This window comes from Acipenser ruthenus, chromosome 13 (assembly GCF_902713425.1).
Source record: "Acipenser ruthenus chromosome 13, fAciRut3.2 maternal haplotype, whole genome shotgun sequence".
Taxonomy (NCBI): Eukaryota; Metazoa; Chordata; class Actinopteri; order Acipenseriformes; family Acipenseridae; genus Acipenser; species Acipenser ruthenus.
Window position 1 is genome coordinate 24,160,743 of NC_081201.1, and position 22,806 is coordinate 24,183,548.

Sequence of the window (22,806 nt, forward strand, 5' to 3'; positions counted from 1 at the left end):
TGATAAATGCAGAGTATAGTCATGGGGAAAGTATGTTAAAACTTCAAAAATACTGTGCACAAATAATGTGGTAAAATTTTATAAATGTAACCAACCAGCTGCATACCTCAATGATTTTTTTTTTTAAATAGCACTTTGATTGCTAGAATTTTATTTCTGGGATCTAAATTGAAAATACATGAAGGATTTGTTCAGATAATTCAGCAGGAGTCAGGCCTCTCCGAAATGGGGAAAATGGGAGAACGGCAAAATACAGCACCAAAATATTTTCAGGTAAGTTCAAATTGCTTATAATTGAAAAATAATGCACGTACAACTAACTCTATGAAGATTAAACTGTGATACTGGATCTTTAACTTAGTAACAGATATTATTTTTAAAAGGAAGATAGCATTCTATAGCCTGTGCTTCTTGTAAAACTAAACATGTAAATTAGATTTTTATTACACCCCCCCCCCCCCCCCATTTATTATATAAATAAGTAAGACTGAAATCAAATATGTTTACATATGCTAGTTCAGAATAAATACAGCACAATATTTAAGCTTAATATAAATAGAGGATATGTCATGAAAAACCAGACAGATGTTGATAACAAACAAGCGCTTGGGTGTTATCCTTCCACCCCACACAGCCAATGACTTTAGTACTGAATGTCATGTTTTTTCATAATATAGCTTGTTTATGCCACAAATTTGTACATTTTCTTTAAATAAGATATCAGTAAGATGACTGTAGCTACCCTTACTCATCTAAAGGTAACTAATGGTAATCTATTATGTTCACAAAGCAGTACAGAGTGTGTCCTTTCCGACAGGTGAGCTGGGTGTACAGAAGTGCATTCTTCATAAAGGCTTTCTTTTTTTTTTTAAATGGTACAGTGTGCTTAGCAATACTACAGGTCACACTAATAATTAAAAAAAAAAAGATCCAGTCACTAACTTTTAATGGCATAACATAAATATTATTAAGCCACATAAGTGGCATCAATTATTGTACATCATAGATGTATAACAGAAGAGAGACTAACCTCAGAGTCTAAATTATTCTGAATGAACTGTGCAGTGGTTGGTGTTTGATTGCTGGAGACTAATTAAATTGGTCAGCTCAACCAATATTGTCTTTGATACCTCATTCCCCTCATGTTTTTTTTTTGTTTTTTTTTTTACAATTTAATTTGAAACCAAACAGTTATCTGAAGCAAATCTGCTCAGCCTTGCCTTAATTCAGAATATTCCAAAATGAACACAATTTGTTTCTTATACAGCGCACTGATTTGAAAACTGGAAAACATGATTGCAGACCAATACTGTACATTTAAAGCAGTACCATTTATTTAAGAACAAGTATTATAGACAAAAAAAAGTTGTATACAGTTTCACATATGCAAATAGCTGCATCTTTACAAACAGTACAGTAGTACACTTGGTTAATGATCAAGCATTTTTTTTTATCCTGTATTTATATATTAATTTCTTTGAAGACACTAGAGTTGTATAAAGGCAACTTCTAAGATAATCAAAAGTAGGTAAATCCTTTATTAATATGTCAGTTATAAAGTCCTTTTCACTTGTCGATATTGTTAAATAAGCAAATTATTATTTGGACTGGAGTGTCAAAAATAGTCCTGTCCCCAAGTGAGTGAGAATGAGGGACAGAGCACCATCCGTCTTTTAATGCCAGTCAAATGAACGGTTGACCATTCTATAAAAGTTCTGGTTGTGGTCTTTGAAGTAGGCTTGCAGCTGCTCCAGCACGGTACTGTTCACCATAGGATGGGGACGACCTTTGGACTCATGCAAACATCTCTCCCGCCCATCACTCCGGATGCAGTAAAACCCCTTGGTTTGATTGAAGTAGAAGTTTGAAGACATTATCCTGGGGCGCAGATTGAGGAACTTTTCCACTTTTTGTAATTCTGGTAGCGGATCTCTAATCAGGGTGTCCCCGTCTACTATATGAATTTGGTCCAAGGAGAAATATTTCAGCCAGTTCTCCATATGGACATCATAGAGACTCCTCTGAATCGCCTTGTATTTTGTGTTCAGCACCCCGTTCCGAATCACGATCTCTTCGATCACCTGGACAGGTTTGTGATTTTCCAATCGGTTGTAATAGACCTGTGTGTAGTCAGATATTACTCTTTCTGTGGGATCCCTCAGAATCAGCAGAAGTTTGATGGAGCTGTTCATCTCGTGAATCCTTTCCGGGGACAGAGATGACGTGAAGTAGCCTGGTGTCTTCTCCACTGTGATTTGGTTTTCATAAGAAAAAGGCATCAGGTTCTTGTACCACTCGAATCCTTTTGCGTAGTTCTCATCCCAGTCAAAAAAATGAACCTCGGTGGTGGCCACTACAATCTCAGGATGGATGTCCAACATTTCCAGCAAGGCTCTGGTCCCTCCTTTGCGAACCCCAATGATAATACTTTGAGGGATTCTTCGGTTTGTCCCTGGAGGTTGAACCTGTGAAGAGTAATTCTCAGATTCATTAGTGAACAATCCCTCTTGCAGTTTCAGGGAGTCCAATAGCACTCCTACTCCCTGCTGAGAATATTCTTTAGGAGCGCCTTGTGTCTGAGCCGCAAGTAAGAAAGCCGAAACCAGTAGGTAGGCCATGAGGAAAAAAAACACAAAAAAGCAAAGGACTTTAAAAGAGGGAAGTTTCCACTGCAATGCTGGACGAGCCTCTGAGGTCAAACCATCTGAGCAGAAAATCTTGAGCTAGCATCTGATGGAGTGTTTGGGAAAGTTGATTAGGGGATGCCAGTTTGAAGTACATCTGTCAGGAACAAAGAAGTGAAAATGAATTAAATACATTTTACTCAATTGCATTATGATTTTGCTTTAAAAGAAGAATGCACCATGTTCAATTTATAATCCAAGGAATATAGGATAGTAATCCCTATATCCCTAAAGTGGACTTCTTGAATAACTTCCTCTTGGCAATAATAAGAGCTGTTTTAAACTAGATAACTGCAACTGTCACTTTGAGCTGCTCTGTGAGGAATGCTCTGAGATGGAGGAATAAGGCAATGCACTACCAATGTTGGATGTGTATATATACAAACAATGATTATCTAATTTAACTTTGAAAAAAACATTTCAATCCATGCATTATTTTATTATTAATATATCTTTTTTACTCTACATTTTGCTATTAATTGAATATTTTACTGGAAAATCTGAATAAAACTAATTCAAAAATAAAATGAACATACACATTTATCATAACCTGTCTTTGGAAATTTTCATAGGTGGAAATGTAAGACTGAATGCAGGACAGTAATTGGGTTACAGTTAGCTGGATTTAGTGTTCAGGAATCATTCAAAACAAATTGAGAAACCAAATTGCACAAGCCTAGATGCTAGCTTTAATGCAGTGAGGGAACATCTTGAAGTCATCCTTCCCCTCATTTATAATGACAGGGTTCATTAAGAACCTAACAACAAAAAGAGAATAGATTTTTGCCTCCCAGGAAACCCAATCTATGGAGTTCCTGGTTTAGATGCCACATGCTGTAAATCACGACTCTTGAGAGATGCAACCTAAAAAAATATCATTTTAAAATCCTCACATCTGTTCATTATTGTGAAGGTTATATAGTCATGATGTGACTGCAACTCTGTTAATAGCGCACTGTGACAGAGAGCAAATGAATACGAGTCAACAATCTCTCTCCCGACCTGTGAGGACACGGTATAACAGGAACAGTGTCCCCTGAACTGGATGGTTTGACAGTTTATTCCAGGGTCTGTCGGAAGTCGGCCATCCAAAAAGGGGGCGAAGCCACAATACTAGAAGTCAGCACCTTCTAGTATTGTGGCGATGTGTCAGTCATGGATTGGAGGAGACGTGACTGCATTCGCTACATAAGGGGGCCTGTCTGAAGGTATATCAGGGGATGTGGCAGAGCAAATCTGTTCCTCTGTTATGGTTATGGACTGACCGTGAGGAGTAAAAAGAAACCGTGAGTGTTTAGTGCTGTTTTGTCTGTCTATTAACTATTCGTGTTCGTCATTTGTAGACAGCTAAATATCCGGGAGCTGTCACTGCACCTTGTTAAGCACTTATTTTGTATTCACAACACCACTTGCACCCAGAGCACTCACTGCTGGACTGGTGATCGTGCAGGTGTTTTAAAGTGCGTGTTTGTTATTAATATTTCGGGACTGAACCCCATGGTTTTGACTGGCTGTACACATCATTGTGTATAGTCAGTCATATTATTTAAAAGCAATTAATAAAGCTTCGTTTTCACCACTGAACTGTTGTTGGACTGTTGTTACTACTAAGCACTGCATCAACTTTACACCTGTGCATTACAAACCACTTTGTCACATGCACCCATGCTGATAAAAGCAACATTCACAAGCTCACACAGTATGAACCTCATAATATCTCAATTTATACCACAAACACTATTCCCTAGCTTTTTGGTTTTTGGAAGCAGCACAGTAAAATCCTGGTAAATTACATTACACATCATTCTGAACCATATTCATGTGAAGAATGTTTTTAAAAGTATGTTGTCATGTATTAGATGCATGAAACATATCATTAGCTAACACCATTTGATTCCGTCAAAACTTTAAATTACCCATAAGTTTTTAAATACAAGACCTGTTACAAACTTTTTAAAATCAGTGTGTACCTAAAGTATATTCTCAAACACTACATTTAAGTAGATGCTAACATTTATTTATTTATTGAGAGTGCACAATTATTTCTCTCCCTAACTTCCCCCCCATAACAACACAGAAAAATAGAAGTGGGTTCCCCCTCTGATACCACACACAAGCCGGTTGTCTCTTTACACCCAGGAGATCAACAGCAGATGCTGGCAAGCTACTGGCCCCTGGAGGAACGAAGGTCAGTCCTGAATGTGTCCGCTTGAGCTCACTGGCAGATTGGCCAGTAGCATTGTCAAGTTGTTTGTTCTTTGGGTTTTAACACTGACATTGGAAATGTCTTGCACCATTAATTCTTTTAATAAGCTTTATCTTCAGAAATGTCATAGTAAGCAGATAATGGACAAGCAAAAAGGCATTCTCTAACTAAAGAAATAAATTAATACTTCTCAACATTAAAATGGAGTTATCCTCTGACCCCATGAGTATTCTTTGTCATGTTTTCAGAAAACCATAAGATTAACTTTTCTGATTCTTGCAATACCATAGTTCACTAATTCACTTGGGAATGTCAGGTTGCAACATGTCGAGTTTCATAAAGGGCTGGTGTTTGGTTTCGCATGCATAGACAACAACCAATGTGTTATAATACCCAAAGGCAAAGCTCCTGGGTCTTGTTACTGCGAGGGAAGCTTAGATTTCTGAACACATTTTGCACATTAAAGTGATAGATCGTAGTAGAAGTACTACTCTTACAGTGAAATAATGTACAAATCAGATACCGAGAGCATGCAGTATTATCTGATACTGACAAAAACTACAGCCAGGCTTTAGGAGCCTGTTGTCTTTAGGCTGGTAGCCAATAACAGCTTTGGCCTCACATCTGCCATCGCTTTTTCTTTAAAGATACAACTGTACTTATTTCTTGCTGTTTAACGCAATAGTGATGTACTTGATTATGTTTACTGCTTCTGTAAGCCCTTGTAACGTTTTCTTTAAAGCTCAACCCACCCCACTGTTTGTCACACAATAAAGCAGGTTGAAAGGGCACTTTGATGATCACAGCAGGCTTAGCATGCATTAGGGGCTGGTACTTTTATTTATTTTCTGTTAAATATAATCTCAGATCTAGTTTCCCACATGATGCGGCTCTGTATCTTTAATGTAATTAGGTTGCTGTAAGTTTTCTTTTACATTTATTGCCAACAAAGAGCAACCAGATGACTACTGGGGCTTAAATGAATGCGCTATGAAGATTGGTTGAGAGAACTTCATGTATTTAGGACAGAAGGTAGGAGACACTTCCTTATACAAAGTTTTGAGATCAATCAGTCACTTGGAACCAGACGTGCATTGATAGGCCAAAACACCTCCTCTTGTTCGTACATTTTCTTAAGTTGTTAATAGAAAATATTAAAGCATTAAATTAAGGTTGATATTAATAAACTGTTTAAAAACTGCTGTTGGCCTGTTTAACAATAGGCTTGAACAATCTCATGCATATACAACTGTATTTAACACCAAGAAACAAGCTTTAACAAATGTAATAATCTAAACAGTGATGGATCTAACTCTTTAACTCCATTTAAATCCTGCTGGTGTTTTCCCCTATGAGTGATTTTTAGACCCTCTTTTATTAACTTCAGTTATTAAATGCACACTACCTTGCTACTTTATTAGGACCTGTCTACCCTACTGGATTGGGCATTGCTCTGTTTTAAGATGGAAGTTAGGCTCATATAGTGATCCCTGCAGCACTTTAAAGCTGTGGGAGCAACATAATTGCAAACAGTCAACCAGAAATGGGGAAAGGCAAAGATCTAACAGCATTTGAATGTGGCATGGTAGTGGATGCACATGGAGCAGGTGCCACAGTAGTGAGGACAGTCATGGTTGTCAGCAATAGCAAAACAAAGGGACAGTGGTTGCCAAGAGAGACAGCTGTGGCTGCAAAAGATTAGTGACAGACAGAGAGAAAAGACTACAGAGGCTTGTTAAGTCTTGGGCCAACCTGATATTAGGTACCAGTCCTAATAAAGTGGACAGGAGTGTATATAAAATATAGGCCAGAGACAGCAGAGGTGAATTTCACATTTAAAAAAAAAATCTATTCCTTTCAACAACCATCCAGGGTTCAGGCCCTGTGGATTGATTCATTTGAATGCAGGAGCTAGAGAGCGATCCATTGTTGGGGTAATGTTGGCTGCTCTACTTTAGAATGTTAAAATAAAAAGATATTAGCAGAATGTCAAGGTTACACATTTCAGTATTCAAGAGGCAAATCAAATCCATTTTCTTGCAAAGCATTTATACAACTATTCTGCTTGAAGAGCATATTTTTAAAATGTGTATCTCAGTTAGGCTGCCTTTTTCTCTTAAATGTATTTACATCAGATAAGCTTTATGGAGAATGATGAAAGCTCCCATTGCCCCTAGAAATCACAATATAATAGAAAAATAAACAGACCTATTAGGTGTTCTTATTTACACTTGAATAACAGTATTTTAACTAGCTTTTAGCGCCCCCTGGTGGGCAAATATTCCAATTTGACTATTTTGACCATTTAAAACTTTCTAATCAGAATGCATGATGGTGTGATATTCAGTAAATACTTTTCTATCACTGGGCTTGTGACAGGGTGACTGGTCCCTGTTACTATTTAGGAGCCAGTCTCTGTAAAGGACTGAAAAATGTATTGTGTAGTTTTGGCAAGGATAGGGTTTACCCTGTAAGGTAAATTGAAGCATACTTTCCCTCTAACTGGGCAGGCCAGTCAAACATGTGAAAATGTGTGTGTTTGGTTAGGAAGCCTGACCTAATTGGAGGAGAATGAAAAACATGTGCAGAATGTGTTCAGGTTAAATTGTTTGCTTGATTGCCAATTTAACCTGGCTGCGTGTATAAAAGACCAGGGCTGACTAAGTCAGTTCAGGGATGATACTTGTGGGGAGAGGGCAATAGCAAGTGGCTTGGGAGAGCTGCAAAGACTTTATTTGCAAAGTTTCTTTTGTTTTGCATTTTGGTTGAAATGTAAGTTTATTTGTTTATTATAAAATAAAAAGTCTGCATCCCTGTGCCTACATGCATTATGACTCCTGCATGACCAGTCTATCACAGGGCTCATACTTTCTAAGGTATTTACAGAAATTAATTTAGAATTTGAAAGACTATCCCAAGAAGCCTGTACCTTCTCCAATGATGGACATAAAGGCACAGAAAAGCCACAATACAAGGTACAGGACAAAGGAATTCCACAGGAGAATGATGCAAAACTCCATTTCAAGAGTATCTAAACGAAGTAGAAAATCAAACCATGTGATGATGACAGTGTTATAAGTAAACTATAGAATATGTTATCAATACATAATTGTAAATGCCTTGAAGCAGACCTCATCAATACACACACAGAATCTGATGTACAGAGGAATTCAAAATGACTGGATAATTAAGTACAGCTTTGCCTTCAATTATCCAGATTAGCATTAAGTGAGACCTTGAGAACCATTGTTTTAATATGCATAGTTAATCTCATCTTTCTAACTACTCATGCCGATTTCTCTAGTATATTTTTAGGGTTACGTTTGATTCATGTACATGGTTAAAGTGTGCATTTACCATGTTATTTCTAAAGAGTAAATGGCTTCATGTTTATTTTTCTTCTTTTTTTTACTATCTCCTCAATTACTATTACGAGATATCTCTAAATGAACAGGAAGTTATTTCGAGATATCTCTAAATGATAGTTTGGCATGCCATGCTAGCAAAACATTATTTAAAGATATCTGTAAATCAATCTTGAGACATCTTTATTTCAATTTTAGATATCTCAAAATGAAATGAAGATATCTTCAAAAGGGTTTATTTACAGATATCTCATATTCATTAAAAGATATCTGCAAATGATTTACAGATATCTCGAAATCTTTTAAGATATATTAAAATGCAATTTGAGATATCTGTAAATGATAATCTGGCTTGCCATCTATTTAATCTATCTAGAGCAAATCAGCATTGTAGGGCTGTGTGGTGGAGTGTCCCGCCCCTAGGTATATAAATAGATATGTGCGCTGTTTATTATTATAAATATTATTGTATTATGATTTCTGTAAATATATAATAACGGAAGGTATTAATTAAAAAGCACAATTTCATATCAGCCCAATTTAAACTATCGATTCACCTAATTTCCTGATCTACTCACGTCTCAAGTGAAATCTAATTCACCTTTAAGCAAAGCGCACAGTTGATTTAAAGGTGTTGCCTCTGAGGTTTTTAAATCTATCCCCCTTCTTTTTTAATTGCTTCAGAACCGTATTTTCTCTTTGCCTCATCATTGTGCAGTTGAGTATTTAGTTTCTAGTGCATTTTCTCCACAGCAGCCCTCTCCTGCATGCTGGTATATAACGATTAAAATCCCCTCTGCTTTTTTTGCTTGGACACAGAGAGACCCTATCCAGTTAGAACCTCTCACACCATCTTGCTTTACTGAGGCTGTGGGGAAGACACTCTGCCCAGCACAGAAAGCACTGAGGGACTATAAAAAATGATAAAGGGGCAGTGTGACAGGTTTTATCTCTAAGTGTATGTGTCAGAACTTAATTGATATTTTAATTAAATTACTTAAATCCACTTATTGTCAAACCGATATTAGCCGTTAATTAATTAATACATAAATTTATATTTTTTATCTTCCTTTTCAGAAATAAATGAACTGACCCATGCATTGATTGAACGTCATGGCCTGCCACTACCTGGGTCCGCTTGGGGCCTGGCCGTGATTTCAAAAGCAAGCTTGTTGGCTTTGCACAGGAGATGAGAGAGAGCAGGAGATGGGGTGTAGAAACGGACAGGCTTTGCACAAGGAGAAGAAAGTGCCCAAATTAAAGAAGAGAAAGACAAGGTAAACCCTTTTCAATCAGGCGGATTAAAAAAATGACTGCTGTGTTTGTTTCTAAAGCTAAATCTTAATTGATAGGATTATAGTAAGCATACTTCTTTTTGTAGGATTATAGTTTCTGTCATATAAAGATTAAAAACAGTTGGATTAGACATGCTTACACCTGGAAGAGGAAACTAATCGATGATGTTTTTACATTCCACCTCTCCAGAGAAAATGAGCAGTACATTATATCTCAACAGTATTGTACATCATGTCAACTAGCCAAATGTCATTGTGGTTAACACAGATGCCTTTGAATGTATAGACAGTGTTCGATCAACTAACTCTACAGGTGAGTTTAAAATGAGTGAAGTACGACAGGGTAAGCTATCTCTGTGGATAACACAATACTTATTATAAGAAGTTGCCATAGTAACCACATTTTGCTTGAGAGTTGCCTGTTAGACTGACTTTAGTTTTCTTGTCATTACATGGTTAAACATTAAAGTGTAGTAAAGCATAGTATTATAGTGGAAGAATGGAAAAGCACTGAAAAGCATGGCGCACTACTGGGCAAATGGAAAACACAGTAAACAAAAGAAAGGTATTGTCAATTCGAACGTTTGGGGATAGCTTAACCTGCAACATTAACATGATAAACTTTTACAATACCATCAGGTATTTTATACCATTAAAAAAACTGGGTGAAACTGCAGTAGTTTATATATAGTAATAAGAGGCCGGTACAGTAGTTCTATAGTCACAAGATATACTGCACTGTGAATGACAGGAAATGAACACAAAATAAGTCAACTCCTGTATTTTTCAGGGAAGTTGCTTATAGATAATTGACAACACTTTACAAAAAGCAAGTTCCAGTATCTTCAGTTAATGGCGGAGGCATCTTCCTGTGGGAACCAGATGGGCTGAGACAATCCATGAGGTTTATAATTAAACTACATGCATCTCTTATAATTCAAGAAACTTGCCTTCTGACCATAATCACCTGAAAAACATTGCAGATGACATGATGTTGCACTAGCTGACAGAGGCAATAAGGGCAGATGTACAGGTAGTGGACACAAAATGGAAACACCTGGGTAAATGAGGGACACCAAGTATATTGAAAGCAAGGTCTTCCACACAGGTGTGGCTCATGCGTTAATTAAGCAAATAACATCCCAGCATGCTTAGGGTCATGTATGAAAATGCTGGACAGGCCTGGTTGCCTATAGTTATGGGTAGCATGGCTGCAAGAGGAGTCCTCAGTGACTTTGAAAGAGGGGTGATTGTTGGGGCGCGTTTGGCAGGACAGCTCAACTTGCTGATGTTTCACGAGCAACGGTGTCTAAGGTGATGTCGGCATGGAACTCCGAGTAAAAGACATCATCAGCAAAGGGCAAAAGTGGGCAGAAGCGCATACTCCAGGATCGTGATATGCATTAATTCGAAGTGCAAGGCAAAACAGGCGAGCAACTGCAGAGCAATTGACTGCAAATTTCAATCTGGGGCAAGAGCAGCCAGTTTCATCAAAAACGGTCCGCCGATAACGCCACAGAGCGGGATACCATAGTGGCCCAACGCCCTATTAAGTGACTTTACATTGGTGTTTCAATTTTTTGTCCACTACCTGTAGCATTCAGGGATGATGTCTCCAAATTAAGAAGCACAAGCCTTTCAATGGATGTCACAAGGCAAGGACTGTCATCCAAGCTGCCAGTGTCATGGTTCTGCATATAACACACTACAACTGTGTTGTATGGTGCACCACCTCATAAAGATGATAGGGTTGCCCTCCACCAATGCCATTGATGCATGTACCAGGATCACTACATAAATCTTCAGCTTTTAAGATTTATTGATGTATTCATTTATAATTACAATGCTAATACAAAAGTAAACATTAATACAAATGTTTTTTTGTCATCTGTTTACAGTGGCAAATTCCATTGGCCAGTGAACACTATTAGTGGATGTTAGGTACAGAGACACAACATTATATTCACAACAATTATTATTATTTATTTCTTAGCAGACGCCCTTATCCAGGCTGACTTACAACTGTTGCAAGATATCACATTATTTTTACATACAATTACATTATTTTATACATACAATTACCCATTTATACAGTTGGGCTTTTACTGGCGCAATCTAGGTAAAGTACCTTTCTCAAGGGTACAGCAGCAGTGTCCCCCACCTGGGATTGAACCCACAACCCTCCACACTGCTGCCCTAAAACAACTTCCCTGACCGGGAATCGAACCCGGGCCGCGGTGGGGAGAGTGCAGAATCCTAACCACTAGACCACCAGGGTTGATTCCTTAAGAAACACACCTATGCCTAGAACTTGATGTGCATAATAAAATAAGATATCCTGATGCAACCAGCACTCAATTAAGATTAAAACCGTGACTAGACCTAAATACTTTATTTCTTATTTCCATTCCTTAGGGAATAGAGTCTGCAATTTCCATCTCTTCAACATTAGACTTCACCATCTAGCGTAAAGGCGGAACACTGCAGCATTATTTTTTTATTTTTTTTATCTAGAATGGAGACGCACAACCATTAATCATCATCAGTGGGATACTCTGCTATGTTATAAATTCAATAATATTTCAAATAGAAGATAATAAACTGTAAAACCATTACAAAAGGGTACCATGGTACATTTGCACACTCATTTTGCAGTTAGTCACGGTTTTGCTATTCCTATTTCCTATGCATTTACAGTGTTTTACCATGTTATTTCAACAAATATTATTTTAGTGTTTTACTGTGCTCTAATACATTTTTCTGAGCTTTTACCATGTGGCATAGTACATATCTATAAGGATACTGAAGACAATAAAGGGCAAGAAATTGGATTTCAAAACCTTGTTTTATTGACTCTGTAGACGGGCTGATTGTTATTTTCAAACAAATTGTAAACTGTCCACTTTTATTGGCCTTTGTGAATGTGGCTTCGCTCACACATAACCAAATATACAGTACATTTGGAATTCAATTTCTAAGATTGGTTAGTCATTTTGTATTTTGCAATTGTCATTGAAAATCCAAAAGACATGGGTAGGTTTGACAGTAACATAGTGCTTTTGAATATATTTAAATTTCTATGTTGGTTGTACTATTTGCTAACAGGGAGTGATGTGGGTTCTCGAGGTCCTTGGGGGGAGAGGGGGGTAGCTATGGGTAGGTGGGTAGAAGGGTGGCTGGAAAATTGGAACTTAGGGTCCTGTTTTTGCTCTTGTAATGTGCTGTTTGTTCCCCCCCAAAAAAAAAGATCTCAAAAAAAGAATATATTTAAATTTCTGCAAGTAAAAAAAAAAGTAACAGTATTGCAATTCAATATGCCTGTGTGTATATAAAGTATTTGGGAGTATGTGAACTGGCGGGCTGGTGGTGACGTCAAGGTCCTCCTCCAATGGCAATGCTGTCAGCGGACATGCTAACAGTGGGGCAAAATCCTCCTCCCATGGCCCTGCTGGCAGTGAAAAGGCTGACAGTGGGTTGACCCACTCCGGCAGCTGTAATGCTACCCGTCGCAACGTTGGCAGTCGGCAAGGCAATGCTGTCAGTGGAGATGCTAACAGCTCCAAGGTTGACTCTCCAGCACAAGCAGGTGTGGTAGTGGACATGCTGCCAGTGGCAGCGCTGGCAGCAGAAAGGCAGAAAGCTGTGTGGCCCACTCTGTCAGAGGCCACATCAAATCCCCGGGGGTCAGCAGCAAATGACCCCCAGGCAGTGATGGACAGGCCTCCCTGGCGACGGCAAACAAGCATACCCAGGCAACGGCAAGCAGGCCTTCCCAGGCAACGGCGAGCAGGCCTCCCCAGGCGACGGCTAGCAGGCCTCCTCATGCGATGCAGGCTTAGCAGCCCTAGGCGATGCAGGTGTGGCAGCCCTAGGCTTTGCAGGCTCGGCAGCCCTAGACTTTGCAGGCTCGGCAGCCCTAGGCGGTATTACTTCTCCTGGCTTGAGTCTTGGAGGCACTGTTATCCCGGTTCTGACACCATGTGAACAGACTGACTGGTTATTAAGTCAGGCCAGGAAATGCAGTACATAGAGTGGTAAGTGAATTGGGCTGTTGCGCTAGTTTCTTATAAATAAAAGATTTAAACAAAACAAAACACTGAGACACCAAAATAAATGTCACGTTGGCCAAAACAAACAGACACTAAGCAAACACAGCGAGACAAACCAAAAACAAGTAACGTGCTGATTTAAATTCAGCACAAATAGCAATTGTGAGTATTTTCTGTACCTCCCGACCCTCGTTCTATCCTCACCAAACACCCAACCCAGAGTGAGTGATTCCTGCATCTATATATACATTAATCATTCACTTGAATCCCAGCATGTGAACTAATTTGTGCAATTCCTGGTGCCCTCATACTAATACAGACTTTATCTGCATGTGAAGTGACTGTGCAACATGGTGGAGTGGGATGCTCTGCAATGTTGTACCTTTATTAATGTTTCAAATATAAGATACTAACACTGAAAATGTAAAGTTGCCAGGTGAAATGGTTTATGAGATATTAGCAAACCTATACAATCACCCCTCACGAGGATGCCTCTGTATCATTAGATGCATTCTATCTCTGCTGAACTACACTGCAAACTAAGCATTTTCATGAAAGTGTAGCACAATAAATATATTGCATATTAATGGGTCATACTAATTGTTTTAAGCACAATTTGGGGACATCTGTTTTTTATTCACATAAAATTAGGCAACAGATGTACATCAACAAAGAAGGATAAGAAAAGCTGTCATTTGAAAGGACATTTTAATTTGCAGTTTATGCCAAACTCCTCTTCAATAGAGAAAAACACAAGCTTGCATTATCGCTGCATTTGTTTTTCAGGCTATTTTCTCCAATAATTAGCTATTAAAATGCCATTCCATATCTTTACACAGGAGGGTACTCAGCATCTAAATGCACCTCAAATCAAAGTGCTCAAAATCTCATCCACAACTATACATGAATTTAAAAGGAAAATTATCTTAACATTACCTTTTGCATGTTATACTTTTTTGTTTCAATATATATATTTTTTTCATTACTGTTCAAAAATAACATTTTATGTAATGCCCAAGTCTAGGGCAACATATGATTATGATGTAGATGTAGATGTTAATATTATATTAATTCAAAAGTTTTCAAAGTTAAACTAGAAAGCGGTATTGTAGTAAGTAAAACAGAACTCAAAACAATACGGTTTGTTTATTCATTTCAATGGGTCTGAATGAATGAAGGGATAGAACAAGAAGATGAACAGGAAGCTGGGGTAAAAAAAAACTTATATCACTGTGACAGAGAGTGAATGAATCCCAGTCAACAATCTCCCTCCCGACCTGTGAGGACACGGTATAACAGGAACAGTGTGCCCCGGACTGGGTGGTTTGACAGTTCATTTCGGGTCAGTCGGAAGTCGGCCATCCAAAAAGGGGGCGAAGCCACAATACTAGAAGTCAGCACCTTACTGCGGTAGGCGATGTATCAGTCATGGATTGAATGAGACGTGCTTGCACTCGCTACCAAAGAGGGCGTGACTGAAGGTATATCAGGGTGTGTGGCCGAGAGACCTGTTCCTTTGTTATGGTTGTGAAAGACCTGTAAAGGACAGAAAAAACTGAAAGGAACCTTGAGTTTTTGTCGTGTTGTATCTGTCTGTCTATTAATTGTCAACCTTATCATTCATAGAAGACTAAATCAGGGAGATGTTGCTATTCAGCCAGCATCAATCCAGGACGGCACTGCACTACTGTTTCACTGTTACTGTATAATTCCCCACTTACACAAGGAGCACTCACTGTTGGGGTTCGTGACCGTGTCTGTGTATAGTGTGTGTTATTATTGTTTCGGAACTGAACCCCGTGGTTTTGACTGGCTTTACACATCGCTGTGTATAGTCAGTCTTATTATTTAAAGAAACAAAAAAAAACCTTCGTTTTCACCATTGAACTGTTGTTGGCCTGTTGTTATTAAGCACTGCATCACCTCTACACCTGTGCACTACAAACCACTTTGCCACAAATAAATGTCCTTGACACGTTTCAAACAAGCTGTTCCCTCGGCTATGTCACCTGTGAGATTATTTATGGTTTGAATGGAACCATAGAGTTTTTACAGGCTCTATATTAAAAAGTTATCTATGCTTGTTTACTGGTCTGTGGGTATTTTTTAATTTTGGAATAGCTTTCATTAATAATAAAGATAATTTAGTGTATATATATACAGTGCCTTGCATAAGTATTCACCCCAACTCACACCACCACAACTCAGTGACCAGGTAAGGAGGGCATTAGTCAGAGAAGCAACCAAGAGGCCAATGGTAACTCTGAAGGAGCTGGAGAGATCCACAGCTGAGATGGGAGAAACCATCCATGGGACAACTATAACCCGGACGCTCCACAAAGCTGGGCTTTATGGAAGAGTGGCGAGAAGAAAGCCATTGCTGAAAAAAACCCATATCAAATCCCATTTGGATTTTGCCAAAAGGCATGTGGGAGACACAGCAAACATGTGGAAAAGGTTCTCTGGTCTGATGAGACCAAAATTGAACTTTTTGGCTGAAGCGCAAAACGCTATGTGTGGCGCAAAGCCAACACTGCTCATCACCCTGAGAACACCATCCCCATGGTGAAGCATGGTGGTGGCAGCATCATGTTATGGGGATGCTTTTCATCGGCAGGGACTGGGAAACTGGTCAGGATTGAGGGCAAGATGGATGGAGCCAAATACAGGGAAATTCTAGAGGAAAACCTGTTTCAGTCTGCAAGAGACCTGGGACTGGGGTGGAGGTTCACCTTCCAGCAGGACAATGACCCTAAACACACAGCCAAAGCTACACTGGAGTGGTTTAAAAACAAGAACCTGAATGTCTTAGAATGGCCCAGTCAAAACCCAGACCTCAATCCGATTGAGAATCTGTGGCAAGACTTGAAAATTGCTGTTCATCAACGGTCCCCATTCAACTTGACAGAGCTTGAGCAATTTTGCCAAGAAGAATGGGCAAAAATTGCAGGATCCAGATGTGCAAAGCTGGTACAGACTTACCCAAAAAGACTCACAGCTGTAATTGCTGCCAAAGGTGCTTCTACCAAGTATTGACTCAGGGGGGTGAATACTTATGCAACCAACAAATGTCTTTTTTTTGTTTAATTAAGTTTTGTGTCACAATAAAAAATATTTTGCACCTTCAAAGTGTTAAGTATGTTGTGTAAATCAAATGGTAAAAATCCCAATTAAATCCATTTTAATTCCAGGTTGTAACACTACAAAATGTGGAAAAGTCCAAGGGGGGTGAATACTTATGCAAGGCACTGTATATAACCAGAAGCAGTTATAACCAGAAGTAGTTATAACCTTAACGGATTCTACACTGTGCAGAACATACTTTCAGAATGTTGGCCTCTCACTTTAGTTCAAATTGAGCTCTGGTCTCAAGCAATGTGAGTTTGGTGTTCTCTGTAATTAATCAATGTGACCTTTCAACTGTGCCAACCCTATCCCAAACATTAAAATCAGAGCGTAATAAAGCATAGTGAAAGTATGGTAAAGCACAGGTAAGCATTTTAAAGCCCAGAGAGGTATTGTAAAGCATATTAAAACATGGCAAACCTTGATAAGCCCAGACAAGCTGAAAGCTTGGTAAAGGCAGATTTAGATAAAATGCTAGCTTGTGCGGTCATTCCTCAAATTAAACTGTATGTGCTAACACAGTATGCACCTCAATAAGACAGAGGATTGAGTGTGTGGGTCTTCTCTTGCTAAAGCATAATATTCTAAACACCATAAAATAGTAAAGTGGAATGTAAAAAAACAATTAGAATGACATAAAGCACTAAATGTATCAATTAAAAAATAAAGGCAGTCAGTACTAATATAATTCCAGTCTGATTTATATATTCAGCAATACTATTCAGTAAGTTATGATAGACAAATGTTTAATGACATTTAGGGAGGCTTATTTTTGTATTACTGAGCATCATGATTGAGTGTATAAAGGTATGACCAGTTTAAGGATTAAAGTCAAACCATTAGTAAAAAAGTGCTCTGTCTGAAGTGCTGTTTCTTCACTTGTACACTGACTTTTATTGCTCTTCACTTGAATTTTGAAGCAAATGACCCACAGTACACAAGCCCTGTCTGCATCTATGGCCGGGTTTCCATGCAGCTTAGAAAGTCGTCATTATTTATGTGACACAGCACGCACGTACCACACACATTCCACACGCTATAGAAAGTGTGCATCTAAAACATTGTATGACTTTAAGGGGTGGGTAAATCGTCTTCTTATGCTAAAAAGCTGTACAATTGACCACAAACTTTTTTTTTTGCATGGAAACATGTCTGGAAGTCGTACATTATGTTTACGAGACTTCAGAAGTGTAAATCCTGTTTGTGACGTAACCTCATGCAACTTTGTACTATAACTGAAGGCCGTGTCAAGCAATCCTTTATTGGGAAGCTTCTTTGACCAAATAGGGAAAAAAGTGTCAGTACGAGGCATTTAAAGACCTCTTCTTTCAGTGTTTTTTTATTTTTATTTTTACGTGACACCATTTATTCAACGTTTCAGATTATTGCCATTTGACTCAAAAAGTGCTTTGTAGTTAAGATGTTTTATAAGCAAGGTTATAAAAAATACTGAAGCTACTACAAATAAAAATAAATCTTTGCAATAAATACATAAATAAATAACAAAGCCCTACTTTACACTTTTGTTATCTTCAACATTGGCCATCAGATAACTGATTGCTTTAGCCTAGATTGCTCTGTCCTCCTTAGCAATAAGATTTATTATTATTTATTTCTTAGCAGACACCCTTATCCAGGGCGACTTACAATTGTTACAAGATATCACATTATACATTATACAGATATCACATTATTTTTACATACAATTACCCATTTACACAATTGGGTTTTTACTGGAGCAATCTAGGTAAAGTACCTTGCTCAAGGGTCCAGCAGCAGTGTCCCCCACCTGGGATTGAACCCACAACCCTCCTGTCAAGAGTCCAGAGCCCTAACCACTACTCCACACAGTAGCTTAAATATCATCTATCATGGGTACCTAAAAAGTCACGTACACAAAAATTTGTTATCGCTGTATTATTGCTGCCATCTACCGACAATTCATTGAGCAAGATTTGTTTTAAAGTACGAAAACAAGAAAAAGAAAAAAAAACGGTTCCACGAATTTATCAAAAAAGACAAATACAGTTCTTAAAAGCAGCTTGTTGCAAGACTAATATACTATAACGAAGTTCCAGAAGTCCTGGTGGACAGCACTGAGAAATGCGTTGAACTAAAAGACTACCAATATACTGGTTCATCAATAACAACAAGAACAAAATATATTATATTATAACCACATTCTAGTGGCGAGAGCCTTGTATTGTCACTGCAGGATCAGGTATGTCTTGTAATTATTATTATTATTATTATTATTATTATTATTATTATTACTAGGGTATAATAGGTTTATAATAAATATATATGCAGTCAAAAATGTTTAGCAAATAATACATTCCATTACTGAATGTTTTGTTTAATGCTATGTCTGCATTTTATTTTATTTTTTCCCCTGTGCTTTTTTTTATTACATTTTGTCTGTGGCCAAATGAGGCAGGCTGCACTTTGAGTGTTTGGAAACCCAGTTTAAGCAGTCGCGCAAGGCCGAATTGGAACTCAAGACACAAATATTTAAATATACCCTCCCATATTTTAATATTAATTAGGTTATTTGCATTTGGAATGACAATTTCTCTGGCTAAAAAAAAATAAAAAAATACATGGAAACACGCACAACCTGAAAGTACTACCAAAACTGAGTGAGAAAAATGTCAGATTTATTTATCTTTTTCCATGGAAATTGCCCCTATGTTAACCCAGCCAATGTAACATTACAATTAAGCACTCAATATATTGTGATAAATCTGCCTGCAACGTCTCTAATGAAGACATTTATTCCCACTTTATTACTTATACTGCGATAGATTTCCCTGACCCGGGCCATCACTAAAATATACAGCTATAAGTGTTTCTCTGCAAGAAACCATTTGGACACTTCAAGAGTTTACCAAGGGTAATGATAATAAATCAGAGTTTAAAAAAGGAAAAAAGCTTCTGGTTATTATAGAAAAAAAAACCTTTCAATGAATATAACTTTTTCTGTCATTTTAAACACACCAGTTGTCTTGCAACGTTGACATCCTGCTGTCTCGTCAATTCCTCATGTTTACAGTCAATGGATGTGTGAAATGTGTTTGTTAATTAGGCATGGTACAAGCCATTTTGAGTGTAAATGCCCGATAACTAGAAATGTACTGGGGGAAACAAGTCTTGATTTCAGATGTTTCACTTGAGGATTTTATCTCAAGCCAGATAATAAGTTTTGAATTGAAAAGTTGTAATATTTATCTGAATGGATATACAGAGAATACTCCATGAAGAACTGTACAGTAGTTATTCCACGAACAGGCATCTGAGGGGCCGAGTGGGTTTTCTATGGCTGTCCTTATTAGTGAAATAAACACCTCACTCTGTGAATATTCATGGAGTATTCTGATTATATAAGAAATACAATGTATGGGAAAAGTATGTTTAAATCTAAATTAAACATCTGAATCAACACTTTTTGTATAATATTGTATATTCTAGCAACAGAGAGTTGGTTATGTGCTTGGATGAACCAGGGTCCAGCTGTGGAGAGGTTTTAACTGATTGATGTACAGAGGTCTTCAGTGTGTTACTTGGCGCTACTGCTATGGAAAAAAAAGAAAACATGTTTTTACATTTAAAGCAATACGTCTTGTAGACTCGGGGTGGTAGTCTTTTTGCTTATCCTTTGGTGTTTCCACTTTCAGTGTTATGAATATTTATTTTCCACAACAGAAGCGTGAAGAAGCCACGTTACTTTATTACCACCCTTCACTTTCATGATTTGGTCTTGGTTTCCTGGATATTAATCTCAACAGGACTTTCTGGAAAATTATCATTATTACTAAGCACATTGCAGTAGTGCGGGGACAAATATTAAAATGTTCAATCAAACATTCCATGAAATGTATTCATAGGCAAAATATACTTTCTATTTGTCCATATAACATTATTTATAAATGAGTGTGCCAAACACATTCTACTGTACGGAAATGTGTTTCTCTCTTATTTATAAGGTAATGCAATACTGTTCTTTTTTTTTTTTACTCCAGGGAGATATAGTATTTCAATTTATCATTTCAAAATGTTTCTACCCAATTTGAAATGCAGTTTGAATACCGTCTCACCACTGTAACCCACCATGGTCAGTATGACAATATCAAACTTATCTAAGCAATGGACGTTACCAAGCTACTGAACCCTGGAGGCAAGGACCCAACCTGGACTTGAACTTGGAGTCAGCTACTGGATTGAAACGGTTCCAAATGGGAGAAGTGTTGGGTGCAGGTGCAGCACATCCTCAACTGAACTGTGGGCACAGCTCAGTGGGGAAGCTGGTGTTTTGGAAGAAAACTGATTAATAATCTGGAAAGGATCAGGCGCTCTGTTAGCTTTGTTCCTTGTGCAGCTTTGTTAGCTTTGTTCCTTGAAACGAGTCAGGATCAGTAGGCTTTGCAAGCCTTGCATCTTAACCAAGGTAAACAGGTAACTGGATTATGTTACAAAAATAGAAACAACTTGGTTTTGTGACTGCATAGGAACTAGCTCGATAGAGAGTGGTCCTGCGCACATGCACATTGTCAGCCCACTATCATTAGTGGTAGCACAGGATTTTTTTTTTGTTGAAGCGACAATTCACTACATGTATTAAAATGTCTGTGATTTCTGAGTAAATAAACCATGGCCGGCTGAGCAGCATTTCAAATACAACGCCCGTCTCTCGTACCATCTCTCTAAGCCAGTCATGATGCTCTCGTCGCAAAGGATGGCAATGGATTATTTTACATTAAAAAATGCACACTGGGGTTCATCAACAGATGTATAGTAGCTGACAGAATGAATTTATAACACCAACATTATCTAGCAACTTTGACATTTGGAAAAATATTGCAGAAATAATCTACTGTGAATCAAAACTTATCAAATAATTAATTAAATTAAGATAAAAGCCAATTCAGGAATCACAGTTGGTTTTGCATGATATATGTTAACTGACCGCCTGAAACAATACAATGTACTTCATTTTTTTCACCTCATCAAAAATGAAAGAAACTTGGAATCTGATTTTTTTTAAAATAAAATATAAATACATTATTTCTGCATGCTATTTTCATTTCTAAATTCAGCTTACAAATACAGAAAGTATCCTATAAATTGCAGGGAAAAAAGATTGCTTTTGTTCTATTAAAATGCCATTCATGGCCTAATGAATGTGTTCCTTAATTAACAATTCACTGAGGCTGAATAGCTGAAAGTAAATTAAGCTGTATTATCAGAACACCACTCATAATGAAAACATATTTCAAGAAAGCTGAATCTTTTATGAACAAAGTCAACATATCCTTCCGTTGATGTATTGTTTAATAAACTTTGGATAAGCCTGAATCATTACTTTTCACATATGTATCATCCCACGGGCAAATTAAAAGTCCTGTTTTATCAAACAAGTGTGTTTAAACTGGAAATAATTCTGTATTAGTATTTATTGTGCTGTATACATACATTGTTTCAACTATCATTTTTATTGATTATTATTATTTTTTTTACATTAAAATCTGCCTGTACCTGGCTTTGAGTTTGAATAGAATGACGAAAGCTGTTCAGCCACATCATTTTCTCCAGACAAGCTCAAAGCCAGGTAAAGGCAGATTTAGAAAAAAGAGATTACTCAATACTGAAGTAACAGAACCACTCATTGATTGCAAACACTATAAACAAGCAAGGTGCATGTAACCTAAAGTAATTCAAAAAGCATTTAAAGCGTCTTACTCTTTATCTCCGACTACAGTCAATTTAATTTACCGGGGTGTGAGTTCGCCCTTTGGGGCACATACATTTCATTAAAGAACATATGGCTCTCAGTTATCTGTAGACATTTATTGAATCATTATCTCCAGAAATGGAGTCCCATTATCTCAAGACAATGGAAAAAAAAACAAAGTAACTTCTGATAGCTTCAACGAGTGCTGTTAATAAAATAACTGAACTCCTCCAAACATTCACAATGTGTACTCACTGGTCTGGTAAAATAAATGAATATCCCAGCTATGGTTCACAGTGATGAATTAAGGCGTTTTAACATGACATGATGAAATAAAACTGAACTCATGACTT

At 37.7% G+C, this 22,806-nt stretch overlaps 1 protein-coding gene across 6 annotated transcripts in view; it reads right to left on the reverse strand.

Annotated features, from left to right (window-relative positions):
* Nucleotides 1–1,312: 1,312 nt before the first annotated feature.
* The window catches only part of LOC117418106 (heparan sulfate glucosamine 3-O-sulfotransferase 1-like), a 30,682-nt gene continuing 9,188 nt past the window's right edge, over nt 1,313–22,806 (reverse strand). For all 6 annotated transcript variants that reach the window (XM_034030706.2, XM_034030703.2, XM_034030704.2 and 3 more), the window contains exon 2: nt 1,313–2,781. In XM_034030706.2, coding sequence (XP_033886597.1) covers nt 1,674–2,618 — 945 coding nt within the window. In that variant the 5' untranslated portion in view covers nt 2,619–2,781 and the 3' untranslated portion in view covers nt 1,313–1,673. The remainder of the gene's footprint in view (nt 2,782–22,806) is intronic.